Source organism: Polyodon spathula, chromosome 59 (genome assembly GCF_017654505.1).
Source record: "Polyodon spathula isolate WHYD16114869_AA chromosome 59, ASM1765450v1, whole genome shotgun sequence".
Classification (NCBI taxonomy): Eukaryota; Metazoa; Chordata; class Actinopteri; order Acipenseriformes; family Polyodontidae; genus Polyodon; species Polyodon spathula.
In genome coordinates, this window is record NC_054592.1 from 941,345 (window position 1) to 966,344 (window position 25,000).

The following is a 25,000-nucleotide window of genomic DNA, read 5'->3' on the forward strand; positions in this document are numbered from 1 at the left end:
CTCCTTCCGCGCGCTGCACTCTGGCTAAGCCACACCTCCACTCACGACACGCCCTCCTGGCCGCCGACATCTATAAACACAACAGAATCTTCAATGACGGGCAGACGATCCGACCTATTACAAGCCAAACTCGAACACACCCGTCCAATCGGAACGCAGAAAAACACACACAGAGGGGGGGACTCCAGCTTTCAGTCAAGGCTGTGTGAGTCAGTTTCAGTGGTCGAGTTGTGATCGGCAGGAAAGCGTCACTTGCGATCGAGAGCTGCTGGAGACTGCAAAGGGACAGACGGAGGAAAATGAACTTTACCGGGTAAGCAACAGTATATTCACATAGACACACAGAAACACGGCCGCTCGCTTGATTTGTACACGTTATAGAAAAATGATAAACCGTGCTGGCGGTACAGTACGGTACCGATTTTGATATTCTACTGTACATGCATTTTTGTAAGTCAGCATATTTAAAAGCATTTAACAAGCCCTCTCTGCATGGGATAAATCGAATCGCATGAGCACAGGTTGGTATTTGTTAACATCAGCAGTGTGCCTGCGCACTCAGAACTGCAAAATCTTGCTGCGTCTTTGTGATTAATGCAATGCAGCGCCTGTATAGTAAACGCACTCTTGCAAACTTTCCCTCGAATCGCAGCTGGTGCAGAAGTGCAGTTTCGGGTTTCACCACACGCGTTTGGAAAGGTAAGGCGGTGATTCTGTGAGACCGCGGTGGTATGCTGATTTCCACTAGCTGCTGTATTTCTTTCACACAGAAGTGACACGTTGTAAAATGAAAATGTCACAGGGTGCGCTTTTGTGTCCTCGTTTGCAGGACTCCGCATGCAGATTGAAGTAATCGTGCTCTGTTTTGAAAGACGTTGTCTGGTTGATTGTGTTACACGTGCTGGGTGCCCAGTACCCGGGACACTACACGTCTGCTTTCTCTTCCACACGCTTAGCTGTTCACCAGCCAAACCATTAGTTCTACACGTTAACCGTGGCAGCTGCGCTTGGTATTAGAAATAAATCAGCGAACTCTGGAATGAAGCCACCTTTAGCGCACCCACCCGGTACAGCTCATTCCACACCAGTCACAGAATGGGCTGTTTGATCTTTATTGAACTCCTGTGTCCAATCAGACTGACACGCCCCAAGGGACAGAAATAAGACTGCCACTGCATAGCAGTTTGATCCACTCCTGGAGAGTTTAAGATGACACATTGCCTTTATAAAAATGCCAGCTGCACTCAGTTCTTTTAAATCATTTTGTTTTGCTAAGTGATTTTGCTTCCAGTGCAGCATCAGTGCTGATTTTTGGATGTGTTCGTATGTTTATGTTTCTGCCCCTACTGTAGAGAGGGAGTCAGTCCTGTTTATTGTCTGTGAAATATTTTTCAAGTCTGTTGCAGGGCAGGGCAAGCTGATCTGAGCTTTGCTCTGCCAGCAGCACACACTGTGCCAAGGTGAAACGAGAGCAGTGGCCAGGGAGTTTCCTGTCAGCAGGCAGCTATATTTAGATGGAGCCGTGAATTTAAACAACTGTCTCCCGCTCCCCCCCCCCGGCTCTTGTACTGGAGGCAGTTTGAACGCGTCTCTCTTCTAGCCCGGTGCGATCCTCTCGGGATTCAAGCAAATGAAAAAGTGCCCCCGAGACTGTCCAGCGCTGCCTGTCACCCTGGCGTTGTCTCCTGAGCTTTATATTCCCTTCAGGAACAAGGCATTGTGGCTGTACAGCAGTTGGTGCAGTTGCATTCGCTGACCTCTGTTGGCCACTCCCTGCACTGCCCTTCCATTTCGATGCCCTGTCGTGTGTAAGAGCTGTCACACTGCGCTGGCTGCTGCTGCAGGGTTGGTTTATTCATTTCCTCGCAGCTCTGCAGCGTGGTCTCTCTGCCCCTTATCATATGCTTGTTTGCACAGGCTGTTGTTATGAACTGGGTGACGTGTGTGTGTGTGCGAGTTCCCCACTGCGTCACCCTGACTGCACTGCCTCCTGTCCTGTCAGTGTTAAAGAACTGGTGTCTTCTAACATCAGTCACTTGGTGTGGTGACAGTGGAAATTGCTTCGCAGGCGGGGCTAATGTTTGTTCTTTATCTTCAGGATTTCGACAAGCTGAAGGAAACAAGCCACAGGAAAGAGCAAATCTAGAGAACCCAACACCGGCCTCCCAACATTAATGAAGAAGATTCCCAGTGATGGAGACTGGGGTTCCTGAGGCAGGAGAGAGAGAGTCTCGGGGAACAGCGGAGGTAGACGTGGAAAATGGGTATTCAGTGATGATCTGGAGCCTGGAGGAGGCAAATGAGAAGCAGACGTCTCAGATCGGTGCCTCTGCATGCGGCGCCACGGCCGTGATCGACGTGCTTCAGGCTCTGGGCTTCAACGTGGCGGCCGAGGTCGTTGACCGCTTTGTCGGGACCAACCTGCGCAAGAACGAAGCCCTCCTGCCAGAATACCTGCTGTCCAGGAGTGTGGCAGGTAGGTGAACGAAGCCCCGTCATTCTGCTGTGCGGTGAGGGAGAACCAAGTCATGCTCAGGCAGGCCAGGCATGTCATGTCCCGGTGTGTTCAGACACACACGCAGTAAGAGGGTTGGGTCGGGATCAATCCTCTGGTAAGTAGATGGAACTGATTGGGTGACACTATCACAGGGCAGGGTCACCATGAACACTGGTGCTTTGTATCATTTCTGCTATTTCATTTGCATGTTTTTTTTTTTACAGGTAAAGCCACAAAGCCCACACATTTATTTAAGAAAGACTGGCCTGGGGTTTGAGCGAGAAACCATCAGATGTTTGGGGGAGTGTTTCACATGAAAACGAGTCTAGCACTGCATAGAAGATCTTATAGCAACCTCTTTATAGTATTCATGCCCCTACCATGGGGTTTGAACCCACTGACCTGGGCATCAGAGTCCCATGCTCTAGCAAAGAGCTAGCCTGCTGTGAAAACATTCGCACATGAAGCTGGGCAGTGAAGTGGTGGTTGTTTTCTTTAATGTATCTCTCAGGGGCCACGGCCGCTCAGCTGGTGGCCGGTGTGGAGAAGCTCAGCGGGGGTGTGGTGGTGGGCAGGTTCTTCTGCCTGTATCCGGAGCGGCAGGTGGACCTGTGCAGGTGGCTGGGCCAGTGGATCCGGAAGGGGGCGGTGCCCGTGGCCACCATGAACATGCAGGTGGGCGTGCCCCCGGGAGAGGAGATTCCCGACGCCTGGCACCACCAGATGGTGTTTGGGGTGGCGCCAGACACCATCTACATGACCAACCCTCTTGAAGCGGGTGAGCCTCTGTGCGTTTGGTTCTCGTAGCTGATTAAACAAATCCTTTTAGTAAACCTCGGGTGTTAGTTATTCATGCTGTGCTGAGAAGAGCCGGTTAGCCAGTGGCCTGACTCTTCAAACTCCTGACTCCTACCTGCTCGTGTCAATAATATACCTGAGCAAGGGAGCAAAGCGTGGGCCACCAAGCCTGTTCGGACCAGCCGTCTCACCCACTCGAGGAGCCATCGAGCGCCAGTCTGCAGCACCCACTGCTTTATTAATTCAGTCTGGACAAGATCTACCTTCTCAGCTTCAAAGGAAGCAGTGACAGCTAATTAGCAGACACTCGTAGAAAATCAGTTTGCGTGAAATAAGTCAGTTTTTACCGCAATAACATCCTTCATTCCCAAGCCTAGTGTTGTAAAAGCTGACAGCCGATTTACTTAAATCTCTTGATCAGTGTCTGCAGTTAATTAACTTGTATAATTGCGCTGTGTCCCAAATACATAATGAGTGATGCATAAAGGAATTTCTAAAAGAACAGCCACCCAGCAATAGAAGCAGCCGTGAAGTGAGCCCAGCACTAGATTTGAGAGTCCTAGATAAAAGTTTGAGTTATCGAAACTTTAAATATCTCCTTTGCTTCCGGAGCTATAACCTTGCAGATGGCATTCAAATAATATTCTACTGCAGTAGCAGCAGCCTGTAGCTGTTTGGCTTCTAGAATGACAAATGCACAGGCACAATAAGAAAAAAAGCAGCAAACAGGCACCCGATAATCCAATACCTGGATAGAAGGGACACAGTGCCATCAGAATCCACAGGAGGATTCCCAAAGCTCTGAAATCGAAAGAAAAGACAAAATACAGCTACTAGTTACCCCAGCCTGGAATAAAGAACTCCAGCCGTTTCATTTCGGGGCTTGTGAGCAGCGCGAAGCTGTTTCTTACTCGTTGTAGAATTGTAACTGGTGTGCTTCGCATGCTTTTGAGAGTCAGTGCCAGGTTGTGAGGCACCGTTGAGCTACTGCTCTTGTGAGTGTCTGTTTCGCTCTGTGCAGAGAAGGCCAGCTTGGTGATGCAGCGGCTGTGCAGTGACTCTGTGCTGCTGGTCCGGAGGGAGGACGTTCTGATGAGGCTGTCCGACGACACCAAGCTGTCCGCGCTGTCCCAAGTGCAGGACGACCCCCGCTGGGACCAGCTGGACGTGGCAGGTGAGACTGAGGACCTGAGCTGACCGGCTCTCCCAGTTGGAGCTATGGAAGCTTTATTTAGACTCGTGAATGCATCTCACCGCATTCAGAAACACGTTCATTGCAGACTGCTTTTCTAGTGCTACATTTTTAAACAGAGGCTAAACATCTACTGTTTCATGCTGCTGTTGCTGTATCTGTGATTATAATAGCATTGGTGACGGAGTGGGTTGAGAGTAGAGGGAAGTGAGTGTAGTGCGGTGGGGTAGAGGGGGTGTGATTGTAGTGGGGTGGGGTAGAGGGGGTGTGATTGTAGTGGGGTGGGGTAGAGGGGGTGTGATTGTAGTGGGGTGGGGTAGAGGGGGTGTGATTGTAGTGGGGTGGGGGTAGAGGGGTGTGATTGTAGTGGGGTGGGGTAGAGGGGGTGTGATTGTAGTGGGGTGGGGTAGAGGGGGTGTGATTGTAGTGGGGTGGGGTAGAGGGGGTGTGATTGTAGTGGGGTGGGGTAGAGGGGGTGTGATTGTAATGGGGTGGGGTAGAGGGGGTGTGATTGTAGTGGGGTGGGGTAGAGGGGGTGTGATTGTAGTGGGGTGGGGTAGAGGGGGTGTGATTGTAGTGGGGTGGGGTAGAGGGGGTGTGATTGTAGTGGGGTGGGGTAGAGGGGGTGTGATTGTAGTGGGGTGAGGGTAGAGGGGTGTGATTGTAGTGGGGTGGGGTAGAGGGGGTGTGATTGTAGTGGGGTGGGGTAGAGGGGGTGTGATTGTAGTGGGGTGGGGTAGAGGGGGTGTGATTGTAGTGGGGTGGGGTAGAGGGGGTGTGATTGTAGTGGGGTGGGGTAGAGGGGGTGTGATTGTAGTGGGGTGGGGTAGAGGGGGTGTGATTGTAGTGGGGTGGGGTAGAGGGGGTGTGATTGTAGTGGGGTGGGGTAGAGGGGGTGTGATTGTAGTGGGGTGAGGGTAGAGGGGTGTGATTGTAGTGGGGTGGGGTAGAGGGGGTGTGATTGTAGTGGGGTGAGGGTAGAGGGGGTGTGATTGTAATGGGGTGGGGTAGAGGGGGTGTGATTGTAATTAGGTGAGGGTAGAGGGGGTGTGATTGTAGTGGGGTGGGGTAGAGGGGGTGTGATTGTAGTGGGGTGGGGTAGAGGGGGTGTGATTGTAGTGGGGTGAGGGTAGAGGGGGTGTGATTGTAGTGGGGTGAGGGTAGAGGGGGTGTGATTGTAGTGGGGTGAGGGTAGAGGGGTGTGATTGTAGTGGGGTGGGGTGAGGGTAGAGAGGGTGTGAATGTATTGTAGGTGAGGGTAGAGGGGGTGTGATTGTAGTGGGGTGGGGTAGAGGGGGTGTGATTGTAGTGGGGTGAGGGTAGAGGGGTGTGATTGTAGTGGGGTGAGGGTAGAGGGGTGTGATTGTAATGGGGTGAGGGTAGAGAGGGTGTGAATGTATTTAGGTGAGGGTAGAGGGGGTGTGATTGTAGTGGGGTGGGGGTAGAGGGGTGTGATTGTAGTGGGGTGGGGTAGAGGGGGTGTGATTGTAGTGGGGTGAGGGTAGAGGGGTGTGATTGTAATGGGGTGAGGGTAGAGAGGGTGTGAATGTATTTAGGTGAGGGTAGAGGGGGTGTGATTGTAGTGGGGTGGGAGTAGAGGGGTGTGATTTCTAACATCCTTGTTTTTTCTCCTCTGCAGGCCAGGTGGGTCAGATGATATATGAGGAGATCACACCCGATGAAGGCGCTGCCACCACCCACGTGGTGATCCCAGCAGTGTATAAATCAGGGATCACTCTGTTTGCAGTGAAGGACAGTGAGCTGGGACAGGAGCTGCTGAGTGCTGCGGACCTGCCACTGCTGCACCCCCCTCACTGAACACCCCCCCCCCCCCCGCCACTCATCAGCCAGAGCGCTATCGACACATACAGGGATGATTACAGGCATTGCAAGCACAGCTCACAAAGGGCTCCATCACCAGGGCTGTTTGGATTGTCAGCATGGGGTTTGCTCTTTCGTTTGATGTAGTTGAAAGCGTATTATTCATAATAAAATCTCTAAAGCCCCTTTCACACTGGCACACACTCCTCCCTGGGTCTGGCTGATCTAAAATCCAATTCCAGTCACACCTTTAACAATCGTTCTGGTCCTCTAATAGTGGCGGGGATTTTAACATTATGCAAGTATATAGGGGCACTCAGCGGCCCTTCTGACCAAGGTGGTCTTCAATGCTGGTATTGCATTGTTCGGCCAGGAGGTGGCGCAATTGCATTGAAGAAAAAAAAATGGAAAGATTTTTTGTAATGTTTTTATTATTGTTTAAACTAATGAAATCCAGTATGCTGTAAAGATTCTTTTTATTTTTCAGCAAAGTTTCTTTCAGTGTACTGCATGCATTTATTTGGTGTTTTTAAAGACACAATGTGTATAAATACAGTTTTGAAATAAAAAATCAATATGATTTTAGTAGCTGGAACATGATTTAATTTCTGATGAGGATTCAGTGGCTCTTGTTTTAGGATTTTGTATTCCAGGCTGCAGTACTTTGCACCATTCTTTATAGTTACAAAACAACTAAGACACACATCTGAATCTTTAAATCCTTAAATCTTTTAAGATCTTTAAATCAAGCTCTCCTCTCACACACTGCTGGCTGTCTGAGCCCAGCTCAGAGCTCGTGACTCATCTCTCTCATGGCTTGTCTGTCCTGGTGGGCTTGTCTCTCCCGGGACTCATGCACAGAATGTAAAGTTTACAAGCTTTGTAAACCTTATAAATCTAGTTTACAAAGGTTTACACACGTTGCAAACCTACAGACTTTATGTTTATGAGAGGCTAACAAATGGGTAAGTAAGCCTGTTCTTGGAAAGCCTGGACCTGAACCCTAAACCCTATTCTGACAGGAAACGTGTATCCCAGTGTTCAGGTAATCCAAGATCAGAGCTCAATCCAGCTTCAGTATCTCAAGGGGCAGTTCAGAAACAGACCAGCAGATGGCAATGCTTTTATTTATATATATAAAACCAGCTAACATCAAGAGGCAGGGTGTTTCATCCACAGCGGGCATAATAACAGCCTGCGCTGGTTCCTTCCTCCAGCAGTGGAAATCATGACTGCTTATTGGTCTGTAAGTGCTCAGAAGCGCAGGTACCATATTGGCCTGACAGGGAGATAATCTGTCAGAACACCGCAAAGCAGCCCAGAATACCTCAGAGAACAGAATCACAGATCTTCCTCTGTGAAGCGAGGTGGGGTGATAGCATCTCTCTCCAAATCCACCCCTAGCCCTGCCGTGACCCTGCCTCAAGCAGAGAACGGGGCTCCGAGTCCAAATCCAGCAGCTGCATCCCCCAGCAGGGAGCAATCCTCCGACACAGACACACCTGGGGATGCCCACCAAGGTTTTTTTTTATTATTCGGTACAGTAATACACTGCAAGACTGTAAAAACCTTGTACTGAGTCACGCTATCACAGCCCCCCATATACTAGGACCCTCAAACCCACCAGGAGCTAAAGTGCAGTGAAGGCTGCTGCACACCAGCTGTTACACTGCATACAATACAGAGCACGAGAAGCGAGCTACAGCACACAGCAAGGAAGCGTGATTTGTGCCAGTAAGCACAGGTGGTGCAAAGATCCCTTTTAGGTGATAGATGCGAAGCAGCTTCATTGATATTGAAATGCGATGCAGAGCGTGACTCTGCCCTCCATTGTTCTGGGGCTGCTGCATGTTTTTTAGAGCAATCGTGACCCAAGTTTTGCACACTTGAAATTTTGCCATGGTAACCACCTGAGTCTATTGTCTTTGATGCATTTTTACAGAGGCACCAGGTTTGGAAAACTTAGTACACACACACACACACACTCCAGAGCGAGACAAACGCAATCTCTCATTTCTGTGCACAGCACATGCTAACCTTCACCCTGCACAGCAGCCATACATGAATGCAGCACAAGCAGACACCCTGGAGAGAGTGAAGGACCCCGTACAGCGAGACTCTGGACACAGCTATTAGGATTATTAGGTACAGTACGTACAGCACAAGGGAGCTTTTTCATTAACTCTCAGATGACGGCAATGTACAACAGGAGCGAGAGCAGCACACACTGCAACCTTTTCAGTGTCAAAGCCTCCAAATCATACAGAGACGGAGCAGCTACAGCGTGGGGGACTGTACCCACATTCACACTCTGTTGTTTTAGCTACATTTCAATGAGCACTTTCCTTACTTGTATTAGCACTAAGGGTTAGCCCTCATGAAAAGCATGGCAGTGTCACAAAGCACAGTGAAAGCATTGCAGAGCACAGGAATGCCCATTCTGGTAAATGCATAGCATAACCATGGGAAAAGCAAGGGAAAACTGCTAATATAGTGCGCAGCTTTACCTTGGGAAACTTTTCTATGGGCGTTTTTTTTTTTTTTTTTTTTTTAACAGGAACCTCAATGTCAGTGTCGACAGCAGTGAAATCCATTCTGCTTGTCCTGCCGTGTGTTACTACAGAATACCTTCATAGAGGACGTCTCTGCTCACTCGACAGTATGACTGGCCTCCCCTCTCACATTAATGAAAGGTGAAATCAGGTCTGACGAAGAGGCAGGGGATGAAATATTAATTCGGATTTTACATATCGAAGCAAAGTGCTTTCATGCTGCGAGGGTTTTCAGAGTTCCACACCTGCTTTGCAGAAAGGGTCACAGAGACAGTGCACCATAAAAAGAATGAAATATTTTTTTTCATGAAATCCTGTTATATTGTTGTGTTGAGTGTTTAAGCTCAGCATGGTTTGGTTCATAGCACTATTCACTCTACTGTACTAAAGACCATTACTGCAGGCTTCTAGTTAGTTCTCCACAAAGGCTTTTTTGCAGCATCAATGTGACATTAAAAGTAAGAGTTAGATTCATTTGATTAATAGCCTCGCCTTCAAAACCTGTGTGAGCTTCCCTGTGATGAACAACTCAACCCATCAGCCTCAATGCATCTCGTTAGCAGGGAGCAATTAGCTCAACTAGCCCAGCACAACGCAACTGTCAGCAGGAACGCGCACACAGGCGTAGAAAGTGAGATTAATGATCAGATTAGACATGCTCTCTTAACTGGAGCCTCAAGTGATGCTACAAAAAGCCCTTGCAGGGAACTAACTATAAACCTCCTGCTTGAAAACCTTGCTGGGCTCAAGCGCTTTAAAATAAATAAGCATCGCGAAAGAAAAACTGAAGCAGGAGTCTCAACTACGGTCCGTGGGGCACCTGGGTTCAGACAGACGCTGCAAAGAGGGTGGCTGTTCAAGACACTGACTCAACCCCATGGCAAAAACCATTATCACTGGCACCGCATAATCAAAACAGAGTGGCATTTTCAAAATGCTCGGTTGTTCTCATCCAGAGCCCATCAACACTGCAAGACTGGGGGCCGTCTGCTTCCACAGCTCAGGAAGACCCATCCAGGGGCTTCAGACGTGAGCCTCGCAGTGCGTGACTATCTCTTCAGACGATGGCGGTGAGAAAACCCAATCATCTCCGGCCGTTACTTTATCCCTCAATTCAGCCCCCGCTCGATCAGACAATTAGCACGAGTGACTGAGCGGGCTGCGCATCCCTGAATGTCACTCACGATGGATGTTCAGAGAGGCTGGGGAATGGTTCAGTGCCTTTGATTACTAGGACCCCAGTTGTTTGCGTTTATGTGAAGTTTTGAGGGCTTGGTTTCAAGTATGACACTGTAAAACCCCATCACCTACCTTCCCCTTACCAAACCCACTGCCTCCTGCACTCCTGCCCTTTGCAGAACAACACAGGGTAACAGAGTGCGCAATCGCTTCAGTGCTGTCATATCTCATTCACTCAAGAAAAACAAACGACACTGAGAAGATCACATCAGCTCTGTATCCAGCTCTCTTGATCCGTTCTCTGTAAAACCAGTTCTGTTTCTAACCACCCGTAACACTGAAACACTCAATAGAGCTACATTTAGAAATACTAAAAGCAACGTAATAAATTCATTTCCACTAGAACTTTTTTTCCAGTGCCTTCAGAGAAAAAAAAAAAATATTACAATCAAATGTTTGTTATGTAATTTATGAAGCTAGGGTTGATAAGCCATATGAACTAGATTTCTCTGAGTTACATAACAATATATGGTTTGTTTGCTTGTTGCTAAATGAATGTGTGACCGGAGCAGACCTCTCCCTCGCTCTCTCTCTCTTATCGGCTGAGGACTGAGGACAGTCTGTGCCTGCCCCTATTTATCACTGTTTGACTTACCGGAGATGTTATCTTAACCAGCTCCAAGCAGTACATCACCCAGCAACATAAGCACAGTGAATTTGTCCCCTGCCCCCTATTTTCTGAATGAAGACCTAATTCCCTGAACATCCTTACCCCTTCCCACTGTCAATAATTCATGCTTCATTACATCCAGTTTAGCGCAGGGAGGTTAACCTCACTTCAGTCTCGCTGCTGGAAACCACTCTGGACTTGAAAGAGAGTGGGGGATTGAAATGGAAACCAGCTTGGTGCACTGATCACGTTAACAAGAAAAAAAACCACAACTTCAAAGGGATGCAAACCTCCCCTCGAGATATTTTCATCGCTTTCATGGAAGCGCACGCCAGTGACTCGTGTGTGGCTCGGTTCAGGACGCCAGTTCGGATGTTCTGTGTTAAAAATGATCAGGTTTGATTCCTCTTCGCTTAGACACCGCACACCTGGAATAAACTGATGCCTGAACGGGACGTCCTGTCCCTTATGGGCTGCGAATGCCCTTGTTCATTCTCTTTAATGTTGCTATCAGTTAAGCCTCTCTTGGTAACTCTGCAGTTTTATCATGCCAACAGCCCCAGCCTCTGTGAACCAGGCCAGTGCTTCAGATGAACTCACAGGAGCAGCAGGTAAGCAGGCTAGTGAGAGCGATTAATGGATCAACCTGCTGGTAAACTGGACCAGGCTGGCTGAAACCTAAAAGCAGACACACACACAACAAAACCACAAAAACAAAAACAGCATCCTAATTTACCACAGAACACAGTGCGAGGCATGGCGTCCGCCAGGCTGCCACAGTCACAAAGCAGAACCGTTCCGGTTCAATTTCAAAAGCTTCAGGACATTATTAACTGCAATTACCTGCTCCGTCAGAGAACCACGGCACATTTTCTCCTTCAGTGGTCTGTCTGGAAACATTTGGGCTCCCTGAACGGATCCAGACAGCACTTTCAATTGTTTTGTCCTTTTATGTCCCGCGGGGTTTTGTTGTTGTTGCTGACTTCAAGGCAGTTTTTTTAGGCAGCATTTAATGGCAATAAAAACACACTTTTGCATTCATGACGTGTCCCTGCCTGTGCTGATATTTAAAAGAAATAACTGGATAGCTGGACAGCTTTCAAACCTGCCTTTGACTTCCACACGCTGTTGAAATTTAGTCATTTCAAGTTCAAATAAGATACCAAAAGCCTCTTATGCAAGGTTTTAAAAGCACACATGCAGCCTGCAACAAAACTAACTTCACTACGTGCATTTTGAATATACCTCAAGTTAAAACTATCTGAAGTGCTTAGCATGGATGTCTTTTGACATTAATGTCCCAGGGGGAGTGACCACTACAGATACTGGAGCCAGTGAATGTTTGGCACACATATAGATATGCCAAGGAAATGGTAATATCTAGGAATGTTTTTAAAAGCAAATCATCCTTACATCTGCGAAGCACGTACTGCTTGAGAGGGCTCTCTGATTGGCCAGTCACACATTAAAAGACACAGCTGTTTGATCTCCTGCTGTCAGCCACAGCTTTGAGCCAGACAAGCTTTCATGTATCAGGATAGAACAGCCTGGCAAAGAAAAAGGCCCGAGGCAAACAGTCTGAATCAGACTGTACCCAAAACGTATACATTGATTTTTAGAATATTGAAAGAGTTTGGAGTTTATGAAAGTTTCCCTGAACGACAACCCATGAGCCTTATTACCCTTCACTGCACCACAGAAAATAACAACCCATATTGCAAACGCCCTCCTTAATTTAAATGAGCTGTAATATAACTGAATTGGTTCAGTGAGACCCCTAGTACTCCTGCCTCTCAGCTGGTTTCAAACCAGTAGCACTGCGTACACAAGAGTTAACCTTAGGGTAAGAAAACTTGAAAGCAAAACATAAATGCAACATGAAGTATTAATGATTACTCTACAGAGGAAATAAAATCAGGGACATCCAACTGAATCAGAAATCAAAATGCAAGCATGTCAAAACAGAAAATGCACCAAACGCAGAAGAACTATTATTTCAGTGCAAGTCATAAGTACAGATGGAAATACTCAGACAACACAGACAGTGTAGTGTGTTCAGCTGTATATTAAATAAGAAATCAAGGTGTTGCTGGTTATAAAATAAATAATAACTGAAGCACAAAAATGCTAAACCCCCCCCCCCCCAGTCCCTGGGCATCGTGCTTTTTCAACCCTTGATAAAATGTTCTGCACCCAGTTAGCATAGAAATCCACTGACCAGCTCCTATCTGTACATCAGATAGAGGAAAGTGAATCCACTATAATAAACGCATCACAGCAGTCTAGGACTGTCACGCTGCTCCTTTGTGAACTCAGAGCCTGCCCATGCGCTCTCTGTACAGAAACAGGGCAGCAATCCCACACCGTGCAGTTAATCACCAGCCTACAGGAAACTTCCAGTGTCACCAGACTGACGTTAGGGAGTCAGAGATCAGCAGCATCAGACAGCAGCGCACACCTGGAAACCCTTCCTGTCAGTTTAACAGTGTGAAAGGCTTACTGCTCAGTCTAGCTCCCCTCATTGGGGGTTGCCGTTTAATAACACCCTTCAATAAAACAAGAGCACAGCAGCATCACAGAACAGCAATGACTTTATTGAGTTTAGAAGTGAATGAAAGCGATGCACTGGGACGATGACAACATGACAGTCCTCTCCTGCTTCCTTACTAAGCAAGGCTGCTGACACAATATCCTGTCAGTACAGCAGGAAAACAACAGTTTTGACAAATATAAAAAAGATTTTACTCTAGGCTACAGAAACAAATTCAGGATCATTCCGACCATAATATTCCATCCCACCATCCCGTAGGATGGAGTTTGGTGCTGTCTGAATCATTTAAGAGTGAGAAAATGGGTTAGTTTTGTTTCCAGATTTGATGACAGAGCTCCTGTAAAAGCTGGCCGGTCCCGTCACAATTCATTTTCTTAATTCATGAAAGTGCACAGACTTCTCAGCACGTCTGCTGCTCCTTTATGTGAGGCTGAAACATGAAATGGAAAGTGTCGTTATAATAATAATAATGATGATGCTATGAACGGCAGAGACGGAATGGAACTGAAACGCAGAACACTCGCAATGTTCTGATCGGAATGCTGGAACACAGCGGGTCGTGTCTGAATGATCTAAACGAGGCTCTATTAATATCTGAGGGGAGGGGCTCTGCAGATGATCTTCTCACTCATTTCCAGGAGGGTCTGTCCACTGTGCATCCTCTGCTCAGCCCTTTACTGGGTTTTGAACTCACAACCCACTCCAAAGCCTTATTTTCTGCTTCTCTGCCGAGCTATTTTTGCACTCAGAAACACCTGGGTAAAGGAAGAGCTGTTTAATGGACTGCTGTGGACCCCCAAGCCCCCGCAGCTCTGACTCATAACAATCCCAAAAGCTGAACTTCCCCTCAGCAGCATCTGCCTCTAATGCAGGGCTCCAATCGCTCTGGGGTTTCATTGCAACCAGGCCACACTTTGGAGGACATCAGCCCTTTTTATTAAAAAAATAAAACACATATATATTAAAGCCATTTGTTTTCCCAGATATTATATCTAACACAGCTCTAATCTGGCAAGAAACGCATATAACACAACACGCTGCGCACGAAGCACAAAGCGACAGACTGGTGTGTAACGTGTGGGCGGCGATGCTACCCTCTTCAATCCCAGTAAATCAAGGCATTTCAAGAGTGTCACAGACTGCAGATGCGCATGCTGTAAAACACAACTGAAAGAACACAGGGGGTTCTGTATCGCACACAGTAATAATTGGATTGAAGGGGGCAGGGCGTCCTGCTCCGCGCCCCAGGCTCGTTCCCCCCTGCCGGACTCCTGATCACTCACCTGTCGATGAGAGAGTCCCTCATGGTGGTGGCGATGGCACTGGGCTGGGCTTCGCTCAGTCGGAACACGCTCTCAATCACAGACAGCTCCGTGCTCGTGGTGTCCAGGCCGCAGAAGGCACACCAGTCATTCACCACCATGCCACCTGCGATCACCTCGCTGCCCCTGTTCACTGTACCTGCCTGGAGCGGGGCGGGAGCAAGACATCCATTAGCACTGGTTTAGTCACCATCACTCACCGTGCTGGAAAGACATGGCCGATAATCGCATTTCTGACAGTCATCTAAAGTTCAAAAGGATCAGGATCTCCTGTACAGAAATGATTGGTTAATAAAGATTGCCACATCTGTTGTAGAGCGCCACCGTCTGGAGAAACCGAGCAGTCTGACGCCGTGCTGTCTTCCAGCATAGCGGACGTTCATTGAATTTACTCAACCCAATCTAAAAGAAGCCTGCCCAAGGCGACCCCGTCTCGCTTTCTCGACTCTTCAATTTTCTCTGTAATAAAGCTCAGGGATCCAACAAGGATTTATTTTTATTTTTTGTTCACAGGTGGAAAAAGGCTTGCTTTTTTTTTTTTTTTTTTTTTTTTTTTTTTTTTTTTTTAAATCAATCACTGATACCACAGAGGGACCAGAGACACAATTACACCTCTCCCTTCACACAGAATGAGCTGCAGCCAGCCATGTGCAGATTAATCAATTGACATCTATCACCAGCCTGCACAGCCAGTCACCCTGCAGGATGGGAGGCTTCTTCACAGGTGATGCATTAGAAAGAGTGTGGGGTTAAACACATCAGTGCGCACATGTGGAGCCCGTGAGCCTGGTCTTCATCTCCTCATACCCAACACCTAGGCATGACATCCTACGGGCTGGGCCCTCGCTGTTCTCCCCTCTGATTTATAATGAATCTGGTTTATTTTTCTAAGGAAATGAATTAATTCGAAAGCCTCAATCTCAGCATGCTGAGCTGTTTGAATCATAAGAACATAAGAACATAAGAAAGTTTACAAACGAGAGGAGGCCATTCGGCCCATCTTGCTCGTTTGGTTGTTAGTAGCTTATTGATCCCAAAATCTCATCAAGCAGCTTCTTGAAGGATCCCAGGGTGTCAGCTTCAACAACATTACTGGGGAGTTGATCCCGGGAGTGCGACCAAAACACAGAATATAATCAAGACAGCAGCCGCAAAACAATTACTTTTCTTCAAGCCCCTTCGGTATTCTTTCAGCGCCTTTCGGAACGGTTTTAAAAGCAAAAGAACGATGATCAATAACACACTAATACACAAACAACTGATCACAAACACAGAAGAGACAAGGGAAATTACCAGAGAGGAATAATGAGCTAATGGTTTTGCTTTCTCCCAAGGCCACTCATCAGAGCGAACAGGTTCCACATCTATCTATTGTAAACATCCTCTTCCAGTCCTTATATAACCGTTTTAAAGGCTGCAGCCTGGCTTATCGCTCTAGACAGAAGTCCACTCAACGTGGCTGGTCCGCCCTAACAGTGTGTCACCTTTCTCTGACGAAGACACCAAAACTGCCTCCTTCCCGACCAGTACGAGGCGGTAGCCGGTCTGGTGGAACCGACAGATGTGTAGACAGGGTCACAAGGAGCTACCCTTCATGCCAGCACACTAACAACCATCACATCCCGGGTCATGTCAGCCTGTCTCTGCCTTGCCTCGTCTCTCCTCTCCCCCCTGGAGGTACCTCTCGCGGCCAGCGAACATGACGTCAATGCCACAGAAACCGAAGGTGTGCTCAAAGATGCTGCTCTGTTGCCATGGCAGCAAAGAATTAATGATGGAATTAACATCCTGCCTTCTGAGTTCTCTGTGTGGGAAGAACAAACAGGGGCCCGGCCGCTGCTGTGCAGACACAATGAACTCTTTGGCTTCCCGGCCTCGTTTCCACAGTTGTTACAGGTTCTCTTACACGTTCAAAGGCCAGGTTAGAAGGTGTGTGAGATATTAGCTGCACTGACCGAATGCATCATCACAACCTCATGGGCTCACCCGGGCCTGCAGGGTTACTTCATATACAAAGTGTCTGTCCTGCGCTGCAGATTCGCTGCCAGGGATCAGTTCTTGTTGATAAGCGTGCTGCCTGCTGTGCCATGTTTGAATTCTGCACACACTCCAGCCCCGTGCTTACTGACACTTGCAGAGGGCACTAACACGACAAGAGAAAGCTCTTGTTTTTCACTGATTTCTCAAAGGTATCTGAAGCTCCTTCGTTTCTTAGGGTTCGGTCCAGATTATAATTATTATAACTATTATTATTATTCTCTGCAGGGTTTGAAGCCTGAATATTTCCCTAGATATACCTGCAGACCTCCACAGTACACATTTTTTTTTTTTTTTTTTTTATATGGACTGCTGCAGGCTAGCAGAGCTGTGAACCCTTCGTCTGCAGAAAGAAAATGCAAAATAAAAACCAAGAACTAGACTAGTAGGGATGCCAGATTTCACTTCCAAAATGACAGCAAGAAAAACATTAGAACTGTGTCACAGTAGGAATCTTAGTAACCAAATCAGAGAAGCCACGCCTCATCGATGACTAGCCAATGACAGACAGCAAGAGAAGGGGCTTCCACACTGCATCTAAACTGTAAGGCAACAAGAGCCGTGCTCTTCATAAACACAAAAGGACTTCAGCTTTCATAGGGAGAGTGACAAGGATAACGTACTTTCGAGTGCTCAAATGACATTTGTAATGCCTGAAGAGCAAAACATAATGAAAGCAGAGTAAGAGGTTCTTACCACCAAGGGCACTTGCAGCAGGGAGGAGAGCTCGTCCTGGTCTTCGATGGAAGTCTTGGGGTGCACCAGCCCCCCCTGGTTGCTGAAAGCACAGTAACTCCCCACCAGCACCTGCTCCGCCACGGTCTGACGGAACACTTCCACTTTCAGGACATCTGCCAAAATTTCCTCTGTCTCCTAACAGGAAAACAAACAGCGAAGACGACATTATCCTGAATCCCATCATTCCAACCCCAACTGCAAAAGTATCATTTGTCAGCTGTGAACGCCTCTATTCTCCACCCCCCACGCCTCACCCTGCTAACAGAATCCAGCACATATAGCGCTAGCTTTCAGATCCAGACTGTCACGGGCAGGATCGCTGACTGATTAGTGTTTGAGGAGGAAGGGGAATATGAGCAGGCCATGGACACAATCAAAACTTACAGGAAGATTACTGATCATTCCACCTCTACAGTATGGTACAATACACACAGCCCTTCACATGGGGCAATAAAACGTCTATCTATATGAATGACATACACACACACACCAGTAACGATGTTCATTCTGTCACTCATTTTAAAAGTGTGGCATCCAGGGGTCTTGTCTGTACAAACAGCTATTTTAGTTTATTCAAAGATGTCCTGCTTATTTTCCCATCTGTTCTTCTCAGGCTTGTCAGATGTGAATTGCATCGCCCCTGTTATTTATTTGAATGGGAGCTGCCTGTCAGGCTGTCGCTCCTCTCTCTCAGTCCCATCTCCTCCTTGCTGGGATGAGAAGCTGCTCAGACATGGAGCAGGTGCCCCTGTTATTTATTTCAATGGGAGCTGCGTGTCAGGCTGTCGCTCCTCTCTCTCAGTCCCATCTCCTCCTTGCTGGGATGAGAAGCTGCTCAGACATGGAGCAGGTGCCCCTGTTATTTATTTCATTTTCACTATGACGCAGCGCTCTCAGGAAACCCTTGCTTCCCTGAAACTTCTTTTTTTTGGTTTTAAAACCAGAATACAAAAAGCAGGTTCTCTCCCTAATTCGTAACAGCACGAGATCAGAATCAGATGTAGTCATTATATTTTCACAGCAGCAGAATGAAACGGTCGAAAATGAGAAAATTCAAGGTCGCTTGCGTGTTCACCGTGCAGATCGTGACAGACAGTATCGAAGCGTCAAAACGAACGATGCAAGAATTCAAACCCATTATTCTGCATCATCTATATCAGAGGCTATAAGAAAGGCTTTCAGCTCAAGACACGTTCGCCTGTTTATCTTTTTAAAAACCCTTTCCAAGTATTATTAATATTATTCCAGACCTAGCTTGTCTATGATGATCAGTCTCAGATGCATTATTCAGTTTGTAAAAAACTAAGCCAAAAAAAAAAAAAAATATTGTTTTATACAAAACATGCAACCCTATCTGCAGAAACCCCGAGGTTGTGCCAACCCCCGGGGAGAGGAGAGTCACCTGACCAGGAGCCCAATTACACAGCCAGCGCTGCCCCACTCCACAGCGAGTCTGAAGAGATCCTACTTCACATGCTCGCTTTCAATTCAAGAGCTGAACTAGCAGCAGTGGCACAGCCTCGCTATTCCATTCCCTATCGCAATGGAGCTAAACAACCAGCGTCTCGCCGCGCTCTGAAATCCTTCTGCCAGTCTTCCAGTTCATTATCCGCTCTCCCTTTCTCCAGCGCAACACATTCTGATGCCTGAAAGAAAGCAATGTTGAGGGACGGCAGCAATGAAGGGAAGAGACTCGAGGCTCACACAGGATTTCATCATTATTATTATTATTTCTTCTTCCAATCTCTGCTTCTGGCAGAAACAAAAAACAGGACAAAGTCGAGCTGCAGACTCCGAGAACACAGCAGACTTGTCTAGTTTAAACTCAATCTTTGGCACAGCTAAAATAAATCTGGAAGTAATTGGGTTTGACTAATTACTAAGTTCTAGGGCCAGCTTCACAAAGCACTGCTAGCACAGTTAGCAAGCTCTCTTATTTTCACCTGTTTCAAAAAACAATATTTTTAAGACTGAACAATAAAGTTCAGTAGAAATCCACTCAGCAATGACTAAAGGGTAAATGTGACCTCTGCCTAGAACTGCTTTGTGAAACTAGTCTCATTCCATTATCCCCGTCCTGGTTTATATTAGTGCAGCCAAAATAAACTAGAGCTACATCACTGAAATCAGTCATGTCACCACGTTATCTGAGTTCATTAAAATCCTGTTAAGACGTGATTCTATTTCATAAGAAAGCAAGGTAGAAGAGGCACAGCATTCGGACTGCAGTGAAAAGCTCGGCCGCGTGTCTGAGTGGATCTTTTTTTTTTTTTTGCTTAAGGGCAGGCAGGAGGGAGTTAGACGCTCACTCCTTCTGACTGGGTGGGAGAGACAGGAGAGACACATTCCTGCCACTGGCAACGTTAACCCAGCTCAAACCGTTTCAGCAACACTGAAAATCAAAGAACATCTTTACAAGACGGCCACTCTTCTACCAGAGTCACTCACTTGAGTCCAACGGATGCATCCCTAAAAACAGATCTTTTGCAGGATGCAATTCCCCAGGAAACGCAACTCGCTCGACTGACTTACTGTACTGGGAGGACAACGAAAGTGTTGACTCGATGGTGATGCTCACGGGGCGCCTCACGCGGTCCTCAGCCGACCTGCAAGTTCGTTCCAGGAGGTCCAGACAGGTGGAGTTGTCACACTCCTCTCTGGCTTCGCACATCACAGACTCCGAATGCATTGAAACTCCAGATCCGAGGGCTCAGGGCGCGAGGGGAGGTGCGTGCTCAGTCACAGCGGGCTTGGCAAAGATCGAAACGTGTCAGACTCAGACAGGGCTTGTCATTAGAGAGAGCACGTTATGTTCGCCAGCAAGCTCTGAAATGCAGATTCAGCGCTCCAGTGAATCTTCATGTGCAGAGACCTGCTCTGCTGGGACGGCGGTACTGACCTACATTCAGCTTCAGATCTCTGGCAAAGCCTCGGGCACAAAAACACACACCTAAAAGAATGCACCAAATACAAGAACACACTGTCCCAGGGAGAGATTATCAGTATTTTTCAAAATCTATTTTTTTATATACCGTTTAAACAGAACTGTCCGGACTATTAATACCAAAACCTTTAGGCTTCCTTCAGTACTTTCTCTGGTTTAGCTCTGCTTTGCAAAGACTTGAAAAAGGCATTGAAAATGTCTGCAAGTCACTCATCCCCCACACCAACGTGTAGATTATTTTTATTTTTTTTAAACTGGCTGCGTTTGAGACCTCTGTAATAAAGGATCAACAGGAGGCGCAGTTTCTTCAGTGCCCGACATGCTTCAGGGGCAGCCTCTTCATCTCTTGCATGTCCACCACACTGTGCCAGACACCCATTTCTTCTGCCCCCTCATTGTGTCTAAATCGAGGCTGGCAGCTTTACTGAAGGACGTGGTCCACAGGACCGTGGATCCAGCGAGTGATCACAAGGCACGCTCAGGAAACCCACTGCCTCTGCCAGGGGAGCTGGAGCGTGGTCCTTGAGGGTTTAGGGTTTGAATTTTTACTTGAACGAAATAAAAAAAACAACACGGGTCAGGTGTCTCCACTGCTGCTCATATTTTCATAGGAGACACGCACACGCACACGCACACCCCGCCACACCGACACACAAGGTCACATTAATGTGATGAAACCCAGACTACATTTAGCTACTGTTTAAAAACATGTAGAAAACGAAGTTCCTCTGAAATCCCTGAATGCAATCCGAAAGGTCTGCAGGAGACGAGGAGTCTGTGATAAAAGCTTACAGAAGAGCAGTTATGGTGTTCACCGTGTAGAGCGAGACAGAGAGACACGATCGGTGCAAGAAAGTGCCTGAGGAAATACACAATCTGAAATTCATGCTAGTCGGTAAAGGGTTAAGAGAGACCGCTAGACCCGTTTGCATGAGAAAGGACTTTTTTGTTTTTTCCTTCAGCTTCAATCCAGCCCAACACACACCAGGTCAGTGGGAGCAGCACGATAAGAATGCTGCTTACAATTGGAAGAATCCTCATCTCAGCCTGTGCCCTTCAATGACAGAGCCTGGAGTAGCCTGCGTGCCCCTTGCCTGCAAGAGTGGCCGTCCCACTGCGGCTTATCTGGCATGCTGGCCCTGGCAGGATCGCCGCGGGCAACAGATGCCCTTAGACAGATGAAAGGTCTGGCAATAGCAGAGCAACGGATGAGGCCCGCCTGCAGCAACTGTTATGCAGACACACATCCCAGCCTCTCAGTGTGCAACCTCTACTAATACTATGCAGACTATTGCAGGGGGAGAAATTAAAGAAACAAAGAACACTTAGTTTAAAAATGAATGCTAAACCCACACAGTGCATGTTGTTCAAACCTGTTAAACAGAATTTCAAAAGGTGTTCATTTCTACTAATATTAATGTTTGATGTGTGCGTGAATAATGTGTATTAAAATACAAAGCCCCACCTTGCAGTCCCCAGTACAGAAGCTGCAGACAGGAATTTGTGTTGCAGACAGGAATTCAATGACACGACTGCTTGCTACCACCTAATATATACAGTTTTTTTCATAGCTTCGAAGCAAGGCACAGACACTTGCAATGTGTGTGTTACCATCACGCCTTGAACCCGGGTCCCTTACCCTGTCCAGGTCGGGATGGACCAGAGCCACGTAGTCGTTGCACGCGATGACGTTCCCGAGGGCGGACAGCCTCTCCTCCACTCTCTGGATCTTCACAGACTCTGGCAGGCAGTTCCGGATGTGTTGCAGCTCCTGGTCTGTCGTGTTGTTTGGAACCAGCAGCCCGTGACGATTTCCTGCAGAGACAGAGAACGGGTAAACTCAAAAAGAAAAACGGTCTTGCAGAAACCCCCCTACGCTGTTGCAACCTCTGCCCACTGCAGGGCAAAGCTGCTATCTTCCAGGAACCTGCCCCCTGCACTGCGGTCCTGCATCTATGGGACTGGTAACGCAGTGAGTTATTAAAGTCCTAAACCCTGCAAGCACAAGAATGTATCAGCAAGCACATCATTAAAACACAGCACAGCCACAAGAAGCCCTTGTCAATCGCCTGTCCGAACCTACCCACTCCACATTACTCTGGAGTCATAGAACATTTACCGCATCATTCTGCAGGCTCTCGTTTGACAGAGATGCTTGCACTTAAGCCCAAGGAAGCCGCATGGACGTAAATGCTGTGCCTCAATTCAGCTTGTATACAGCACGGTCGGAGCCAGGCTCTCGTTTACTGCATTTATGAAATCCCCAGAGCCTCTCCGCATTGAAATACATACAAATATATCAGTGTGGCTTGGTGGGGGGAGGGGTGCACTGTACTGTGTTCTGTATCAATCAATACCTGTTACACCAGCCTCCACTTCAGCAGCAGCTATGGGGGCCACTCAGCGCCCCAGGCTGGTTTCTTCTTTTTTTTTTTTTTACATTGCAAAAACTGATGATCTGATCAATTAATAAATTCAATCAATTCAACAGCTGGGGCGGAGGGCAGGAGGGCAGGCGGGCAGGGTCTGGGAGCAAGGCTGAACCCCGGAGTGAATACAGAGGGTTCGGGGTGCAGCAGTGATAGTTAAGGTCACCCCACCACCACTTAATCAACACGATGCAGCGATCTGAATTTCACGCTCTGCAAAAATAAAGACTTTCATCACGACCGAGAGACAAATATCAGCAGCAGCTACCTCCCTGGCCCAACGTATGCTTGATATTTGGCGATGGCAGCAGGGAGGGATTAATTAGACCTCAGTGAAGGGCTTGTTCCACTCTGTCTCATTGTACCTTCCACATATTGCACTTGGCAGGCCTTGTTCCCTTTCAGCAACAGTGCAATACATCAGGACCTCGAAGGAGCCTTTCTGCACCATCTGGTCAATGTGCAAGCGTGCAGGACCACTTACGGGAGCTGAGGATTTTCTGTAATCATCATAAGAGCTGCGTCAGTCTAAACTTATGATTCATGTAATGATGCGCAATTAAGATAAGTGGTCTGATTAATGTGGACGTGACAGGCTGCTCCCTCGCTTTTATTGGTTTCAAATTTTGCATTCGTTTTCTCCTTTTTGGAATCGACAGCCCCTTTCTTGGAAATTAGCCCCCTTCAAGGGTCAGTGCAGGCCCCTCAACTCATCCGAGTGCGTGTGGGATGAATGGGACCCCCCTCCTCCTCCTCTTTGCACACGTCTGTCAAACTGTCGGGAGCACCACAGGGTATTCTGGTGGAACCTGCACAATGCACACAGCAGCAGCTGCACTGCCACAGAACCACCTGTGTATAAGAATAGAGAACTCACCAACACACATTCTCCCAATGATTCGGCATCCCGCCAAGGAGGCGTGCACCACAGGTATAGTTTCTGACAGCTCCCCCTCAAAGACGCTGAAATGAAAGGCAAGCACAGTGAACGAGGTGCCTGCAGTCAGTGGTGTAGCCCGCCTCACTCTGAACCGCTTTCTGACCTGGCCAGGCAGAGGCTCACGGCAACGAGTGATGGCTGATCTTACCTGTAGAAGTTTTCTGATCCCCCGACCGCTACGAGACAGTAGGTGTTGGTCAGTTTGGAGAAACAGCCAATTTCATTGTTATTCTCAAAGGAAGCACGGACTGCCATGGCTCAGAATGTCCTCTAATCTCACAGGCTGGAAGAAAAACACACACACACACATACATACATACATATATATATATATATACATACATTAATTGCATGAGCTCGGCACACACCCTAACTGAAATGAGTAATTTAGTATGTTTCTGTAATGTAGATGTGGTTATTGCTCTGTTATTTACAATATACAGAGCGAACATGTTGATGTGTGCAGCCGTTTTCTTTTTACTGTAATTCTAATTGCAGTCACTGCAGTATAATTTTAACTGATCCCAGGTCTGGGAATTATTATTTTGATTTATTATTTGTCAGTCACTTACAGGCAAAATTCCCACTTTAGTGCTTTACTGCCTGTGCCACCAACGCGTGCGTGTTTGTTTTGTAACTAAAAAGTACTGTCAACGTCATGTTCACGATACAGCAAGCGCAATTAATACAAACAAAAAGTAATGATAAAAACACACAAGTACTTAAAATGATTTTTCGCAAACCTGGTTTAAAAGAAGTTCTGAAATTCCATATAGAGCTTTAATTATTAAAGGACAATAAGTATGACTATTCTAGTCAAGTCCTTGGATTCACGATTCACACACTATGGCACAAAGCGGACTATCGCGATAGTACTAGTAGTCATGATCGAATTTAACTTTTTTGTAGCTCTGTATTCTCGATCGGAAATGTAACAATAATAAAAAATGCAAATGCAGTGTAAATACAACGGTGATTAAACACAATATCCCTGTTTTAAACTGTAACGCTGCTAGACTGCGCTGAAACTGACACCACTCCTGTTATTATTAATTGTGTAACAACTGACGACGTTACGTGCTTCTTCACTCACGTTAAAACCTCACCTATATATAAATACCATGCGATTTGCTCTTGGTTAAGCTGTTTTAGTCGGGCCGGTACCTGCTTTGTAAGTGATCGGGCCCTCCTCGCTCTCTCACTGTACCAGACCCCAGCGCCCCACGTGTCTGCTTCCGCGTCGGGTCCACGTCATGATGTCATCCGCACGACGCTCCGCACGCTGCGAGGTAGAGCCCGGTTCCTCGGCCGAGGTGTTTGCAACGTGGAG

General features: G+C 47.3%; 2 protein-coding genes across 3 annotated transcripts; one reads left to right on the forward strand and one right to left on the reverse strand.

The window, feature by feature from the left end:
- Positions 1–184: 184 nt before the first annotated feature.
- On the forward strand, positions 185–8,274 carry LOC121307790. The gene is made up of 5 exons (XM_041240069.1): positions 185–313; positions 2,099–2,476; positions 3,009–3,275; positions 4,317–4,469; positions 6,127–8,274. Exons 2-5 carry the CDS (start codon positions 2,194–2,196, stop codon positions 6,303–6,305), a joined length of 882 nt encoding a protein of 293 aa, XP_041096003.1. The 5' UTR covers positions 185–313; positions 2,099–2,193; the 3' UTR covers positions 6,306–8,274.
- A 5,008-nt stretch (positions 8,275–13,282) lies between these two features.
- On the reverse strand, positions 13,283–24,939 carry LOC121307861 (eukaryotic translation initiation factor 6). 2 transcript variants are annotated; one of them, XM_041240167.1, is made up of 7 exons: positions 24,835–24,939; positions 23,819–23,953; positions 23,608–23,693; positions 21,941–22,116; positions 17,316–17,492; positions 14,544–14,725; positions 13,283–13,690 (listed from the first exon to the last, which is right to left on the reverse strand). In XM_041240167.1, exons 2-7 carry the CDS (start codon positions 23,923–23,925, stop codon positions 13,681–13,683), a joined length of 738 nt encoding a protein of 245 aa, XP_041096101.1. In that variant the 5' UTR covers positions 23,926–23,953; positions 24,835–24,939; the 3' UTR covers positions 13,283–13,680. The 2 variants fall into 2 exon arrangements, with proteins under 2 accessions (XP_041096101.1, XP_041096102.1); XM_041240168.1 differs by having other exon boundaries at positions 24,777–24,875.
- Positions 24,940–25,000: the final 61 nt, after the last annotated feature.

Bases quoted from the DNA above. Each gene is read 5' to 3' on its own strand.
- LOC121307790 (XM_041240069.1), top strand. From the start codon at position 2,194: ATGGAGACTGGGGTTCCTGAGGCAGGAGAGAGAGAGTCTCGGGGAACA. The intron at 3,276-4,316 runs GTGAGCCTCTGT...CGCTCTGTGCAG, and splicing joins GACCAACCCTCTTGAAGCGG to AGAAGGCCAGCTTGGTGATG. The intron at 4,470-6,126 runs GTGAGACTGAGG...TCTCCTCTGCAG, and splicing joins GGACCAGCTGGACGTGGCAG to GCCAGGTGGGTCAGATGATA.
- LOC121307861 (XM_041240167.1), bottom strand. From the start codon at position 23,925: ATGGCAGTCCGTGCTTCCTTTGAGAATAACAATGAAATTGGCTGTTTC. The intron at 17,493-21,940 runs GTAAGGGACCCG...TTTTCCTGTTAG, and splicing joins TCCATCCCGACCTGGACAGG to GAGACAGAGGAAATTTTGGC. The intron at 14,726-17,315 runs GTAAGAACCTCT...GCCCCGCTCCAG, and splicing joins TGCTGCAAGTGCCCTTGGTG to GCAGGTACAGTGAACAGGGG.